Source organism: Struthio camelus, chromosome 2, assembly GCF_040807025.1.
Source record: "Struthio camelus isolate bStrCam1 chromosome 2, bStrCam1.hap1, whole genome shotgun sequence".
Taxonomy (NCBI): Eukaryota; Metazoa; Chordata; class Aves; order Struthioniformes; family Struthionidae; genus Struthio; species Struthio camelus.
In genome coordinates, this window is record NC_090943.1 from 69,509,857 (window position 1) to 69,526,837 (window position 16,981).

The 16,981-nt window shown below is 37.3% G+C and overlaps 1 protein-coding gene across 5 annotated transcripts in view; it reads right to left on the reverse strand.

The window, feature by feature from the left end:
- TMEM245 (transmembrane protein 245) overlaps positions 1 to 16,981 on the reverse strand; it is an 85,545-nt gene that overhangs the window by 49,903 nt on the left and 18,661 nt on the right. For 3 of the 5 annotated variants that reach the window (XR_011139810.1, XM_068936189.1, XM_068936192.1), the window contains exons 5-9: positions 16,365 to 16,574; positions 12,438 to 12,607; positions 8,542 to 8,565; positions 1,792 to 1,896; positions 464 to 546 (exon numbers count right to left, since the gene is read on the reverse strand). Coding sequence is in view for 4 of the 5 variants with exons in the window: in XM_068936189.1 (XP_068792290.1) it covers positions 464 to 546; positions 1,792 to 1,896; positions 8,542 to 8,565; positions 12,438 to 12,607; positions 16,365 to 16,574 (592 nt within the window). In the remaining variant the exon portion in view is untranslated. The remainder of the gene's footprint in view (positions 1 to 463; positions 547 to 1,791; positions 1,897 to 8,541; positions 8,566 to 12,437; positions 12,608 to 16,364; positions 16,575 to 16,981) is intronic. The other 2 variants (XM_068936190.1, XM_068936191.1) reach the window with 2 other exon arrangements.

The following is a 16,981-nucleotide window of genomic DNA, read 5'->3' on the forward strand; positions in this document are numbered from 1 at the left end:
GGCTAAACACTCTTTCCACCCTTGAACTCTTCCAGTCCGCTCCAGGAGGTGGTCTTCCACTACTTCTGTTCCCTCCAAGACATTCTGCAGCCAGCTCTCTACATTTTAAAAATAACTCTGCTCTCATATCACAATCTACTAGAGCGTTCCTATTACTTTCTCTTCACCCCCCAGATAACAGGAAGAGTATTAAACTCTTTATTCTCTGCACTAACTAGAGAGCTTGATCTACATGTGCTTCCAATCAAGGTCCAAACAGTTCTCAGATGAGAAACCACATGACACTCCTCTAGAATGAGACACAAACACTGCCGCTGCCTGAGAGTTCAGATTTTACATCTGCCAGCAACACTCATTTCTGTTCACTTTTAAAATTGACTTTTTAAATTGAAAACTATGCATAAGAGCACCTGCAAGCTTGTTCGTACACCCTATAACATTCACTTAACTTTAGCTTTCTTACTTTGCCCATTCAGGGTGACTGGCTACTGTTTCATTGATCAAGCTGCTTGTGACTTGAATCATGTGAACACTCTCTTGATGTACCTAAATTAAACACAGAGGGAAAAAACGTTATGTAATACAAACTAGAACATTTTCTGCATTCAGAAAAGACTTTGGGGGGGGGGGGGGAGACAGGTTTTGATATTTTAAAGATTAATTCTCACAACACAGATAACCCATTATGAAGAATGAAGCACCATTAACTCAGAAAAGCTGTCAATACAATAATCATTAGCCTCTTCTGACAATTTTGGTCACACACAGTGTGACTAGCAACAGCAAATGGTAATTTATAGCTCATCTGTGGAGAAGATTCTAACAGTACAACTGTGCTGCCAGGACAAGCCCTAAAATAAAGCACAGTTTCAAATACATTGTGAGCCACAGATCGAAGAAATGTTAAAATTAGTGACCGTTCAACTCTAACACGATCAATCATGCTACAAAATGCCTTACCAAATTAATTCTTCAATGAGAGATATAAAAGACACCATTTATAAATATCTTAACGTTCCCTTGGTAAATCCAGGGAAGCTTTAGGCAGGAATGTTCACAGCTTTTAAAGCTTTCAATTTTAAGTACTCTACATTCTTTAATGCCACAGTTTGGAAAAAGGAGACTGATATCAGAACCCATCTGATTTTTGTTCTGTATTCAAGCAAAACATTCAATTGCCATCAACTATTTCAAGTATGAACATAGTTCAAAAAAAAAAAAACACGTATGATATGAGTGACCTCTTCTGGTGAGCAAAAAAAATCCCATCCACAAATCAAAAAATCAAAGAAGAAAAACCTCATCATGAATCTCTGAACATTTAAACTCAAAACATGATACCATCAGGATATTATGGGCACTTACACAAAACAGACACATACACCTTAAGCATTTCGCAAATATGCTACTGATGCAAAGTAAACTAGAAATGAAAAAATTATAAGCAGTTCTGCCATTGAAAAGAAAACTAACTGGCCATAAAACAAATCTATTACTCTAATATATAAGCTAGTAACTATATTACTGCAATAAATTCCCTATTTCTAAATGTCTATAAATTTGTTTTGTCCTCTATATATACATATATATACACACACACACACACACACAGAGAGAGAGAGAGAGAGAATGAAAATGAACAGTCAGAACGGTTACAAATTCAACTATAGAGCATTTAGTTGCTACACAGCTCAAAAAATTCCTTAAGCTACATAGTTTTGCACAAACATTAGCAGCTTTCGTTCAGCTTTTAAAACGAGTTCTATAATGACATTTCTTAGGGCACGTTACCTTTGCAGTAAGGAGCAGGGCTAGCAGAAGGGTTCCTATGACTAACAAAAATATTATGAAAATGCTAATTATTTTATCTAGCATTTTCTCCAACCATATGATCATCTGTGCAGAAAAAAAAAAAAAGAAAAAGGTCATGTTATATAAATCATCCTTTAACGAAAGCAGTACTAGGTGCTATTTGACAGTAGTTACCTTTATTTACAACCAGACTGCAAAATCAGACTCTAATCAAACAGCATTTATGCCCAAGCTTGGAGATGAACAATTAACAAGCGGTGTTAGCATGATTAAGCTCATGGTATGACATGTGATTTGGCAAACGACATTTACACATTACCACAAGACATAGCAAGCTCTCTGCAAAGCAAGCAATAATTCAACACTTACTTAAAAGACCTAAGGAGGCTAGCATTCATTTGAACTACAAACCTAGATTTTTGTCTTTGTTTCTTTTCCTTAAGCAACTTTAAAAACTAACAAATACTGCCTGCACAGAACTGGGAAACCATCAAGGTGTACTGTGAAGTACAACCACAATTTTCAAACTTGAGCTGCTATCTAGATCACTAACGATATATTTCTGCAAGTAATAGAAGTTTTAAAGCTGCTCATCACCTTCTAAATTCAAGAGGGACTGGATGTTTTCTACATCAGGCGAATTATTCAGCACTGAATATTTCGATCTATTTTCAACCCTGAAAAGTTTCTCAGTATTACACATGATTCAATTAAGCCTATCGATACAGGAAATCAGGCATATGTGTTGTTCTGCTGCTTTATGGACAGGCACATTCTATACATGTCCACAAACAGTGATACTGCTTAAGATTAGAGAAACCGCGCTGATGCTATTCAAAACAATAAAACTGTTTGGCCACATGACTGTGCAGAGAGCGCTCTAGCAGAGCGGACTGAGCTTTGTCTCATATATAACTCGTTTACATAAAAAGCTGTGAGCCCATGCAAGTTTGAGCAAATATATTTTTCTAGCTTCTATGGTTCAAATACCAAAGCTATTTTTATTCCAGCTAGCATTACTGTAGAAAGATATATATAGAAGATATAAAACTGTAAAATTTGTGCTTTAAAGGAGAACTAAGGTCAAAGACAGCGTGCAGGAGAAGAGATGAATATTTCTGCCATTGCAATTTTCCAAATGAATGTAAGTTATAAATTCAGGCATTAGGTTGATAACTTTTTAGCCAGTGTTCTTACAAAACTGCTACAGTAATTGCTTATGGTATACATTTTTCTTCCTCCCTTATTTTCTCTATCCCTACACATGAAATCGGCCACGGAACCAATACTATGAACTCCTGCGTGATGATAAATTGCTTAAAGCTGAAGTCGTGTCTCCTATTTGAAAAAAATAGTATGGATTTTTTTAATTTTATTTTTTGGTACTTATCCCCATAGTATCTGCATATTTAATGCATACTAAGCTTTCCTTCCCCCTCAACTTTGGATTCTTTTACAACCAACTGCTTGTTTAAACTACCGTAAGGATCATATTCAGCAGTGAAGAAAGTTAGAAAAAAAGCAAAAACCTTCCAATGGAAGGAAGTGCTAAGCCTGCAAGTTTCTGTAACAAAATCTGCACTATTATTACGACCTGCAGAAAAGAATTTCAGAGACTCTGCAGTAACCTGCAAAATCTGGTATCTTGGACATTTTGAACATTTTTCACTATTGCTGAAGTGTTTCAGCCATCAGAGATACCTTGCCAGCCCTAGAGGGAGGTGACCTGTCTCTAGCAGTACAGTACCTGCCTGAAAAATTCCGACTAGCCTGTACTTAGGGCTATTTCCTCCTAAGAAATAAGACTGAAAACAGAATTTGCCATGCCCTTCCAAACTTCACATATATCTAAGGATTAAGCAAGAGAAACAAGAAATATAAGACCCTCATGCTATACTGAAAAATGCTAGATGGACGGGGAGGGAAATTTTCTCGTATGTGCTTCAGAATGAAGCTATTAAAAAAAAATTAAAGCTGCCTTGGTTATTCCTCAGTTCTTAGTCTTAGTCTTGTTTATTTCTTAGTTATAAAAGCTGCACCTTATAGACTGAGGTTCAGAGAAAACTTGAGAGGGGCAGAGGAAATCCAAAACAATTGCTATTTCCTTTCTATGGTAGAGAAGAAAGAAATTTGCTAATTAGTCTTAAATAGAGTTCCTTAAACAGCATCACTGAACCCAAGAAACTGCAAGTACTATCAGAGAGATTTCCAAAAATGCTACCCTCCAATCGTGTGAAGGGTCTCCAACAGATGGAGTCTCAGCACAGCTGAAGCAGGCTACTCTAGGTGATTCATTCTCATCGCAATTACTGGAAGATGAAGCACCTCCGAAAAGTCAGGAATGAGGACAGACTCTGAACTGGTATGAGGACCACTGGACTGCAGTATGAGAAGCAGGGATCTTCTGTCATTCTTTACTGTAGGTCGGAGTATGGCTACGCTGCCACTGAAGCGGGGCTACACCATATGCAAAGCCCGAATTCCCTTTGATCTAGTTAGTTAAGTAACAGCAGCAGTGATGTTGCACCTGCACAGGCGGCAGCCCCAGCCACGCAAGCCCACTTTGCGTTCATTTACTTGGGCAGCTAGCCCAAGCAACCTAGATTAAAGCCAACTCTGGTATGCCTACAGGTAACAAATGCAATCACATCTTTCACTGCTGCTCTAAGTTATAAAACTGCTATGGAGAAACCACAGGAGAGGTCTGAACTAGAATGCACACTGCAGAGGTAAAAGCAGAAGCACAACGTTCATTTAGGGCTACATTTACTCCCTCTCCTCAGATTTGTTTACTGTTAAACCCCTTTTCCTTCTTCTGCGTTTACCCACGACACTTCTTAGCGATCACTCATGCTGGGATGCTCCTGTGAAATAAGGCATAGGTACTAAGTCACTACACATAAGCTAGAGTGTAAAATCTCTGTCTGCTTGTACTTACCACTGAATCAGGTCCAGGCTTGTCACACCAAACCTGCCAAACCTCCATTTACACCTTTCCAGTAAACCATGGGCATGCACACAAATACAAACATATGCTGACTAAACACTGGGCGTCAGCCAGAGATCATAAAGCTGTAAATTCAGATTCACGCTTCTAATCTAACCGTTAGTCAACGGTAAGAAGCTGACGCTGCCACAACATCCAAAACGATGCAATGGTAAAGGCAAGCCAGGCTCCTAAGCTACCGAAGGTCACACTTGTAAAACCAAACTGAAACGTTACTGATTAATGATAGACTGTCCAGAAAAAAGAAAAAAAGAAACGGAAAAACACACCTACCTTTAATTGTTATGGTTTTGAAGGGAGAGGTATCAACTACTTATTAATTTTTTAAATTCAGCTCAAGGTAGAAAAAGTTTTTAAACTGAATTGAACTCTTAGGATGCTTTTCTTAGTAACTTCCTGCATTCAACTTACAGATGTTGATACTCACACTGCATTACCATGAGCTGTAATAAAACCACAGCACATGTTTCACTATCAAACCATCCTATCTAGACAGATTTACCATGTTACGCAGTACTATACATCATCTAAGAGTGCCTATTTTTACATCCTCACACTGCATAGCCAGACATTAACAACTCTAACATGCTTTATCTGCCGCCTTGCCCCTACAATAAAAGCATACCGCCACACCCATTCAATTTCTGATCAAATCTGCATGAAACTACCAAAGATTATTTTTTAATGCTGCTTCAGTATCTGATTTTTTTCTGTTTATTTTTAGACATTAGATTTGTTAGTATTTCCCTTTAATTTAGTTAATATTTGAGGATATCATCTTACCAATATCATCTGACAAGAACAAGGGGAAGCCTGTCATCAAGACACATCTCAGGATTACACTGAAATGAGTCAGATGAGTAGCCAAGCCAGAAAAGGTGGAGGACCGTCAATAAGAGCTCTGAGGCCCACTCACACCAGTGTCCCTCCATCAGCAACAGCATTTAGAAATTATTTCTAAAGACTCCTGCCACAGACAATGTCAAAGAACAAATCACGCTAGCCCAGCTGAACTTATTTTATGTTTTGGCCTACATAAAACATGTTAAATACATCATTATATACTTTTTTTCTCTTAAAACAAATAAGAGTTTAAAGCATCATCTTGACTGAAGCTCTTAAAACAAGCAGCTAAAAGCTCTTAAGGTCTTTCACTAGCAGCCAGAACCAATCTCCATTTCAAACCTTGCCATCTCTAGGTGTTACATTCCTAGGTTCTCCGTGCATCACCCAAAACTTATGCTAGCTTTCTCACAAGTACTTGCCTTCAGAAAAAAGTAAAAAGAGCAAGTTGTAGAAGGCAACCACCTTCTAACTGCACCCAGCGTTCTGAGTGCCCATCTCCTCCTTTCTTTGCATCTATTAAGAGTATGGGTTTTTATATACACACACATATATAAAATGTATTCACACATACATATATATGTGCGTGTGTGTACGTATGTTTTAAAACCCTCAAGAACCTGATTTAGCTTACACAGCAATTTTTTGCTTTTTTTTAACCTTGATTATAACGTTATTACTACTTGCTTGTCATGCACAGCAGTCTGCTCTCCGAGCAACATTTTATAGGACTTTCAGGATCTCTTCCTGTGAAACCATTAAGCAAAATAATAGTTTCAAAAATAGGTCTTAGGCACTAAAAGGCTCTTTTAAGAAGTTATACGCACAGGTTTTTGCCCAATAACGCAAAGCTCTAAACTAAAATAAGCCCAGACACCTTAGTGTTCAAAAAGCAATTAAGGTGCAGTTATTTGTACAATGCATCTCTATTAAGGAAAAAAAAATCTACATAAGTGAAATTTCAAACATGCAAACAACAAACTCGGCGATGAGAAAAAAACGTAGCTGAGACTAAACTTTCTCATGTGACTCATGTAACTCTGCAATTCGCCTAAGCTGTCCTAACAGACAAGCAGTTTTTTTTTTTTTTAAAGAGTTATAGTTGTGTATATTTATTGATCATAATTGCTCACTATCATCCCACAAACATTTCAAATTCAAGAAATCAAAATGAAATTTACAACAACCAAATTATATTCAAGGTCAAAAGAACTTTCTAAATTTGCCCTCTTACTGAACAGTTATAACTGAGTTACGGAAGAAGCAACCCTGCCCTCTTGTTCACAAAGAGCTTCCCCCCTATATACTGTGAGCTCACTGATTAAAAAGCAAAGATCCAACTTTCAAAAGTAATAACAACTGTTCAGCCTACATGTCACTTGCAACATTATTCTTTATCTGTCACCCACAGCAGACACCACCTATATACATCCTAGTTCAACTGTTTAAAAGCAGCTTTTACAGAGTTGTGCCAGTGCCCTCCATGGCCTGCATGCACTACTCTGTTCCCTTGGTGCTCAACATCATTCAGAATCACATTATTTCACATCTTCCCCACCATGCAAGGCTAGCCTATGATTTCTATTTTAATTATTACTGGATAGAAAGGTTAGGGGGTTGAGCAAAAGATTAATGTCACTTATAAAACCGCAGTAACCATTCTAATTCTGCCACTAGTACTAAGTGATAAATGAGGATGAAAGTTGCTGATGAAAGCATATCCCATTTCCAGATATGGTTTATAATTTTTTCTACACCTCTTAATTACCTAATTTTCACATACTTTATCATATAATATATTATCATTGTTTAAACTCGGAATCCACAACCACTAGTCTCAATGGTCTGCTACACTGGACTGATGTCATGCTATAGGCATGTAATTTATAAGGCTTATCAGGTTTTTTAAGGTGCTGACTTATAGAAGTCAGCATGCAGGGAATAAAGGTTGAAGTCTTGCAGATGCATACGAGTTCTACAGGCATCCTTCTCCAGCTGTGCTTCTCTGCCACAATTACACTGCCCATATCTTGCACAGATCTCACTGCACTGAAGCATTGTTCAGATTTCAGTCACACATGTGGCCAAACATGGACTGTCCCCCCAAAACAGTATTGTTAATCCCCGTGGACTAAGATGAATCAGGACGACTGAGGAGTACACGCCATATACGAAACATCACATGCTTTTAAAAACCACGCAAAAAAAAAGTTATTTTAACTACTTCTGCTTTATAGTATAACTGTTCTAATTATTGTTCTTTTTTACTAGCCATCACTTCCCTTACTTCCCTTTCACTGTCTTTACATTCAGCATTTCTGAGACGATGGGTATTCTCATTTCACTCATGCTATACTGAAACATTTAAGAGTCAGTTTGGCACTTCAAGGCTAAAAGATTAACAGCACTGACTGAAACCAGTCAATGCACTACTTGAAAGCACTTACATTCTTAGCTTTACAACTGCACTTCAGGTCCTGACCCTTGCCACCCCCCTGTTAATTCAGTTAACTGAGGCTTTCGCTGAGCAGAGAACAGCTCTCTAGTCAGGCATAAAACTGGCTTTGTTATGCATACAAGTAGGGAGCAGGTAAAGACCAACCTTTCTTAAATAAAAGTGCTACTAAATCAAACTCCAACACTTGAAAGGTTAATGCAGTATTCTGCTGTAAGGAACATTTGATTATGTGCATTTATTTTAGTAAAAGACAACAGCTCAGGTAGAATTATATGACCTTCAGTAGCTTATATCAATAGCTGGAAAAGAGATACTTGGGAGAGAAAGCTAAGAAGCAAGGCATGTTAAGGAGTGTTCATGCTGCAAAAAAAAATCCCCGCAGAATCCATTAGTTGGAATCACAATTTGTCTGTTTATTTACCTTCTTATTAAGCCAGTGCCACAGCTTGTCAGTGGCAGGGGAAGATGGAAGAAGAGGGAAAAAAAGACAGACAAGAACACAGTGGAAAATTATTGAAGGATGCAGTAATAGAAAGGAAAAAAAAAAGCAACGAAACATAGGCAAAGTCATCCACAGAACGAAAATGAAATTGTTCCAGACCCAAAGATAAACTGCAATAAGAAGAAAAGATTATAAAAACTTCTAATGCAAGAAACTAGATTTTACTATTAACACGCACTTATTGAAACAAAGAGGGATATAATAAATAAGGACAACTTTAACAATATTAACAGAGATACTGGCACAACTTAGGCAATTCTAGTTTAATTATACTGAGATATAATAGTTCACATTTCAGAGTAGTATTTGTAGAAGCACTTTGAGAAGGGCACGTTACTGAAACGGTCAGACTTAACATGAGATTATTGCATTAATGCTCCCATTCAGGCAGCTTTACTTGCATTTCAAACCCCCTTATCATATTAAACAAATTTTATTTGTTTTTTTAGTACCCTACTCATATGACAGCATTCACATTCAATGACACAATGTGAGAAGAGATATCAAATATATAATTAAGCTTGATAAATATGCACCAGCAGATTGCAGATCAAATAAATCAAGCACAAGTCACACAGAATTAGTAAGACTACAACCCCTTTTCCAGTATTTTATTGGAAAACTATTTATACAAGAACTTACATGTCTATGGAAGTTATTTCCTAGGATAATACATGCACCAGTATAGATTCTGCCTATTTTCTGTGCATGCTTTAACTATCTGCTAAACTTGGAACCAGAAGAACCAAACCTTGATTTTACCCAGTCCTCTATACATAAAATTATAGTATGCTGTATCTAGAAGAAGCATATAACAACTCTGTGATTCACTCAAGTGTACCAGAAAACATGCATCTATTAATACAAAAATTGGAAAAATAAGCACAAGCCTAACTAATTAAAAGCTAGTGCATAGAGTCATACTGCTGGCTATGCTGTTGTACTACTGAACAAACTCTAATCAAAGACAGATTAGATTCACCATATTAAGAGACAACAAAACCTTTTAAAAATGCAGAGTGAAGCAAGTTATTAGTTCTGGGGAGCTGGCAAGAATATGCACAATACCAGGTTTTATGGTGACTAGTTTGAAAGAGAGGAACCCTTTTTCAACTCCTTTGTCTAAGAAATCGCCCATTTCTGAATGAACACCAGAGACTAATGAATATGGTAATAACATGCTATATCTATAGTCCATATTTAAACCAGGCCTGCACATATGGGCAAACTGATTTTTTTTTTTAAACAAAATAAGAAGGAACACTCTGCTTTCATTCCTCTTGATCAGAGCTTCTCTTCAGTTGATATTTGTCCTCATTACCAAGGAGACAACCAGAGGTTGATGAGCAATGGGAAAGATGAATAGTAGCTTTTTTCTTAATGCTTTTATTTATTAAAAAAAAAAAAAATCTATAAAGCTCATGCATAAGCAAGCACGTTTCATAGTCCATAGTTTCTCCCAATGGTTTACTTTCCTGACCACCTACACTAACATCCTAGGTTTTTTTCCCTTTTTTTTTTTTTTTTTTTTTTTAAAAAAGGAGAAGACATGCCACTTCAAGATGTCTTCCTCCTCCTTACTACCCTTGCTCTCAGCAGTGCAACTGTTTATTATCTGTAGGCATACCACTTTACAGAGACCAAGTAGTACCACTGGATATTTATGTGAAACAGACCTTGTCAACAGCTTGTTGTGCTTAGCAGAGAGCCCCAATACATATCCTAATGCTGAGATTCAGCCTCCTCTTTAGCTCAGCACACAAAAATCACTAAGCAGCTTTGGCTCTCAGGAATGAAAAGTCCAGATGAATTAATGAAAGTTTAACATTGTTGCATTGGAAATGATCCCTCAATCTCGATTTTTCACAAGAAGTTGTTTCTTGTGCCTTATGATAGGGTCCTACATAATAAGCTGTAACAATTTATTCCAAGAATTTCCATTGTGTCTTGGCACACTGTTAGTCTGCTCTTCCCACAAAGGCATTCAGCATTTTTAATAGCGCTTACCAAAAATCAAACTGTTTGGTGATCCAACTCAAACACAGCTAATCCTTCCCTTCCCAGAAGCTTGCAAGGATGTTATTTTCACTCCCCCCTTTTCTCCATCCCCACAAATACCAAAACTGCTATAATCCTATTGGCATTGCTTCCCAAAAATCTCAGAGATAAGATGCATCCATGACCCTACAATGTACCAGAATAAACATATCCAGTAGAACATAAAAACGTACAAAAGCACTAGTGACAAGCATTGGAAGACTGTACATAACTCCAGTCACCCATGATAAAGCCACATGACCTGAAATTAGAGAGGACAACAGAATGATGCAAAAAATTGCCTTCCTTATAAAGGCTAGAAGAGGCTGGATTGCTTTAACTCACACCATACAGGTTCAGAAGGAATATGACTGTCATCTAAAAACGTGGGGAGAGGAAGAAGCGAGCTGTCTAAGCAAAAGAACAGGGTTGGAACAAGGACGTGAATATAAGCTGACCTCAAATATATTTAAGTTGACTGGTGCACAAAAGGACAAAACTTCTAGCTTCTTTAATGAAAAAAGACTTAGTGGACTTAGGAAGGATATTGTATCATACAGTCCTGTGATACAAACATACTAGACTTGACAACTCAGAAACTCTTACAATATTATGTCTAGAGATCCTTCTTACTCCCAACACAAAAGCTGTTAACAAAAAGTTTTATCTACTGTAAACTTCTAACATGTTGATCTTCCCCCGCTGTCTTTGGATACCCCCTTTAACTTATCCATAGCTTTATTCCCAAAAAGCCTTTCCTTTCTCAATTCCTCTGCAATGAACTCTGAAACTGTTACTTATTTCCTACTCCCATTTTAATGCCTTTGTTTGCATTTTTGACATCCATTTACCCATTAGACAATCTGTTCTTAAGCTCTTCCTTTTCCTGTAGGAATTCAGAACCATAACCGGCACACAGATCTAACCAAGTGCTGATGCTCTGATAAACGTACTTACAGGGTTCAGCCTTTAAGTTATAGAAACTCCAAGGTAATACCTTTTTTGAAAGTGAAGAATACTTCAACAGCACAGTTACAGCACATTTTTGTACACTGGCAAAATCGTTATAAATAAAATAATTATCAGGATAAGTCAAAACTAAAACTCTGAAAGGCGGGATCTTCATAAATTTTATGCATCTTTCCAGTTCTGCAGTTTATATGCGTAGGTGCATTGTGAGTGCCGGGAGCGGGGAGGAGAGCTAACAAGGCCTATTTCTACAGCACTTCTCAAACACCTTACTCCACATTTTTCTTCTTTTAGACAGGGAAGCCTTCCTTCTGTATCATCAAGTCACCATGTTCAACAACTACTTCCATGCAGTATAAACAAGTGTAGTTGAACTAACTCAAGCCTTACTTACAGAATGAAACAGGTTGGCTTTTAACATTAAGTGTGCATAACAGAAGGAGGATCATCTCATCCTTCATATTCAAGAGGATTAAGTTTAACTTCAATATCTTTGTAATCAGATAAGGTGGCTGCACTATAAGAAGTTTCCCCTCACTCACATTAAGGAATCTTCTGAAGCTAACTCAACTTTTAAAAAGCGACTTCTGTCAAGCTTTGCACACAATCATGTAACAAAGTTTAAATGTGTATTTCAGTGTGAATAGTGACAGAAGAGACATGGTGTAAAATACACCATAAGACAGATATACTTTTACATGAGGAACATGCCCATTAGTGACAGACACTTATTTTAGAGTAAAAGCATCTCAGCACACAGTTAACAAAAAATAAACTTTCGGGTTGCTTAAGAAAATAAGTAGTAATACCTTACTGTCAAGCTTTAGCATAACTCTTCCAAGTCCTCTAATAGGCCGCGGAGCAAGAGCTTCCTGACGCTCCATCACAAAATTTTCCACAAGCTGCCACCAACTGCTGCAACGGTTCGCCATGAACTTCAAAACTCCAAAGTGGACCACAAGTTTTTTAAGCGCCCAAACTATAAAGGCAAGGAAAAAAAAATTAAGTAATAGAGATTTCAGAAGATCACAATAGCACACATCTACTCTGGTCTGACAAGATCTATACACAAGAAAGAAAAAGATTCTTTTGCATTAGAAATCACTTTCAGATTTTTGAAGCGGTTTTAGTACTAATCTCCTCATTCACTTTAGAGGCATGCTTATCCACTTGAAATTTAAATGGCACGAGAAGGAGGGCGCCTGCACACTGCCTGACCATGCAACTAATGCATGGGCCTGGGATAAGAAGGTGCAATTCTATTATTCCAATACTGTGGCTGTATCACATGGTTATGCATATAGCATGCCGTTAAGACTACACCTTGACGCTATATGCAGAGCTTAATAGTATCTTATGCATAAAATAAACTTTTATGCCTCAATTTTTAAGTTTTAGGCCTTCCATATTGCAAAAAATTGTATCTTTCCTTTAAGGACAGAGAGTAGATCATGTATGTAACAGTCGCAAAGAAGTTCCCATTTAAACCCCTAGTTAAATGCAACTAGAATTTTATTTTGCTTTTAAGCACTTTAAAATATTATATTGAGTTCAGTAACAGTAATTGTCTCATGTAGATCAACAGTTAGAAATGGTGTTAAAGTTCTACTTAAACATTAAAATAACTTTCTGCGGAAAGGCTTACTAGCAGCACTCTTGATATTGTATTTACTGCAACATGTGTAACTGAACTCCCAATTATTACAGTCAAGTACACTTTTAATAAAGCTTTTTTATTATGCAAGGGTATTCTCCAAACCAGATGCATTACTTATTGCCACTCACCACCACCCCAACAGCTACTCCCACCCCCACACCCAATATTCACATCATGCTTCTCTCTGGAGATATGGAAAATGTCACACATAGCCTAAAAGGTCAACTTTTAATATCCACAGTGCATTTATCAAAGTTCAACAAAAGCCTATTATCTGTAAGCCACTTCTGTAATAGTTCATGTTCTTGTTCAAGGAGTGCTCATTTAACAGTGTGCTGAGATTTAGTTTACTTACCTTTGGCTCCACCATGTGGTAAACATGTGAATTATTCTCTTAAAGGAATTAGAACACTCTAATAGCGTAATTAACGATTGTCTAACAAACATACAGAAAAGAAGAAAACAGTGCGAGCGCCAGCAACTAACTGGCAGGTTGAGGCTTTGTATGATAGAATGTGACTGACAGTAAACGCACAAACTGCTGCTAACCAAAACAGGACAAACTTTCATTTTACAAGAAGCAAACAACATACATGAAATGACATTCCAATCTTCTGTTCTTTAAATAATCTGCCCTGGAATAACTCTGTATACAGTCATTGCAATCACACAGCTGTAGTTATGTTAGCTTAAAACAGATAGGAGAAAACTCCTTTTAAAGGAGAGATGTTATTAGAAAGACATGAACAAAAGAAGAGAGACTGCATAGTAAGAAAATCCAAACATCTTCAGGAAGCAGAAAATGAGCTGAAGACAAAAACAGAATTTAGGAAAAAGAGTAAGCAAGCAAGCAAGCATATAACAGAGCAAGCAAGAAAGTGAAATCCCTTAAAATGAAACAATATTAGGATTTCCAAGCATTTGTTCAATGATACGAGCTACAAGCGTTCCACAACTTGTTTTTTTGCTTAGGTTTTGAGTTCAAAGTTCACTTCTGCCCCTTTTCACTTTATGAAATTATTATTTTCCACTCTCTACATTAAGCAATTGTTATGAATTCAAGGGAAAATATTAATGGTAGTAAAGTATTTTTATGATAATCTATACGCTACCTACTTCATGTAATAGTCATTATAAGGAACTCCAGAAAACCTTAAATTGAAAGTTTTGTTTTGTTTTTTAATTCTAGAAGCATTTTCCTTAAGACCTCTAGCGTCCTTAAACACATTGGTCTCCTCAGATTTGACAAGCTGCAAGCTTTGCTTTACAAGGCTATTGCCCGCTACTAAATTCTTTCCAATATTTCTTCTCTCTTAACTATCTAGGTTATCCTCATTTGCTGATATTTAATATGATCCATGCTTCTAAATTTGGCTCCGTACATAATCATATTGCCCCTTCATAAGGTTTTTGCAGTGATTTGGTTATATTAATCAGTTTTATGGCAAGAACAAGCACTTAACAGCCCAATCTCACAACTGAGGTAACAGGTCACAAGTATTCCCAAATTAATTTGTTTTGGCTTGAGCTTCTTGTTCAGGCACTTAACTGGAGTCTAAGCATGGCGGCAGCAGACAATCCACAGAAGCCTTTGGAAAGTCATTTTAGTATTACATGCTTGCTTTACAGTCTAGATGCGTCTAGCTCAAGCTTAAAACAATTGATTGTCTGCCAAACTGCAAAAACATCTACTACCCCATTTTTCCTCCCACCCTACACAGGTTATTCAAAGAGTGGCTATTTAGAAATAATTTAGCCATTTAAACTCTGCTTCTGGTAACTCTAAAATGTATCTTCTAACCCACATTGATCACTTTTATGGCTTGTTTATGAGCCATGTCCAATCTGCCATCACCATCTCTTACAATGTCCAGGCACCAAAACTGGGCAGAGTACTGCAGCAGTAACTGCACTTTTAGGAAACAAAGAGATCAAAACCCTCTTTCTCCTGTCTTATATTCAGCTAGTTGTATGTCCAACAATCAGATTACCCTTTAGCTTCTACTACAGTGCCACAGCCAAACACGCAGCTGTTTCTTTCACCATACTTCTCAGAGTTCATGGTAATGTTAAGAGCCTCTCAAACCTGTAAGCATGGCCCTACGTTCTTGATCTCCAAGTGTACAACTGCATGGTTATAATGGCTTGGTAAGAGGGATAATAGTTACATTTAAGTGTTCAATAGATTAAAAAAAATGCTGAAAATGAGTGTTCTAGGTGAAGTTTAAATGAAGTCTGATGAGACCAGAGAACTTATTCTCTGTTTACAGCAAGGAAAAAAATAAATAAATAAAAAAGGAAGGCTTCAGATTGATAAGCAGCTTCTGCATATTTCCAGAGCGCCTATCTTCCCTTCTCTCTGTCTCTGTCTCTCTCTTCCCCTCCCCCAAAAAGCTATCGAAATAAGTGGCATGCAGTTTTCAAACAACCTCTTTAGACAGTCATCAGAAATATGCCACTATCGCTTTACAGGTAAGAGAACAGATGCATGGAGATCTGAAGCAACAAAGCTAATTAACCTCAGAGCTAGAATTAGAATCTAATTTATCTTGTGACCCGTCCAAAGAACTAACAAACTGTTTTTTAATGGAAATTAAAGCACATAGCATGAGCTGTACTTCAGAAGTGAATAACAGCTAAAACATTCCTTAGCTATAGGCGCAAAAAGATGAAAGACATGACACAGAGACAAAGAAAAACTCAGTGCTTCAAAAGTTTCCTAAAGTGTAAGGTGTGGCTCTCAATTATTCCAGGAATTACACATAATAATGACAGTCAACAGACAAAGCAGTTTTAAAATGACAGAGTGGGCCTGGGCCCACAGGATACAGGACACTCCACTTGAATCTTCCTAACTCAAGCCATAATTGGTCAAAAACATTATAACCATGCAGAAAGACTTAACTGGTGACAGTAAGTTAATTAACTCTGAACGCTTCAAAACAAGAAGTCTTGAGAAACTTAAAAGAACTCATACAAGCCTACAATAGAAGTAAGATTTTATTGATACTTTATTTAACAAAAAGTCTAAGGCTTTCCCAAGTCATCATCTAACGTACATTTGTAGCAATGGTATTACCTGCAAAAGGCACCGGCAATAGCTGCACAATCCAGAAATTTAGCCATATCTGCACAATGACAATGGCCCACACAAGTGTAACAAAGTAAATATCACTTGTTTTCTTTTTCCTAAGAAGAGCTCCAATCTCAGGCCTTTGCCTGCTCCCAGAAGATGACGAAGAGGATACAGAGGATGAAGCATGTGGGGGCTGATCACCTTCTGTTGCTCCTAAAATAAACAAGCAAATAAAAAAAACAAATGGCAGTGGAATAAGCAGAAATTATCGCATCAATGTCTTGTACAGGACAAAATATGCTCCCTAGTGCCAATTTAACCTACTTTTATTATAGTTTCTCTAAAAGACAGGGACAGCCTTGGCACTAATCTGAATTTTGAAAAAAAAAAAAAAAACTAGAACAGGCCTGTGCAAGCTCTCCCACATCATGCAATGCCATGCCAGGCAGTGCTAATGGGGGGAGGAAGAGGAGGAAAGAAAAGACGCTACAGCCTCTTAGAGGCCTGCTCCCACTGCAAGGTAATTGGAGAAGCTAAATATACCTTATCAAATAACCATAAAACCCAGAAAACAGAGCGTATTTCACTTTTAACAGAAGAACAGAAATCTGAAGTGTTAA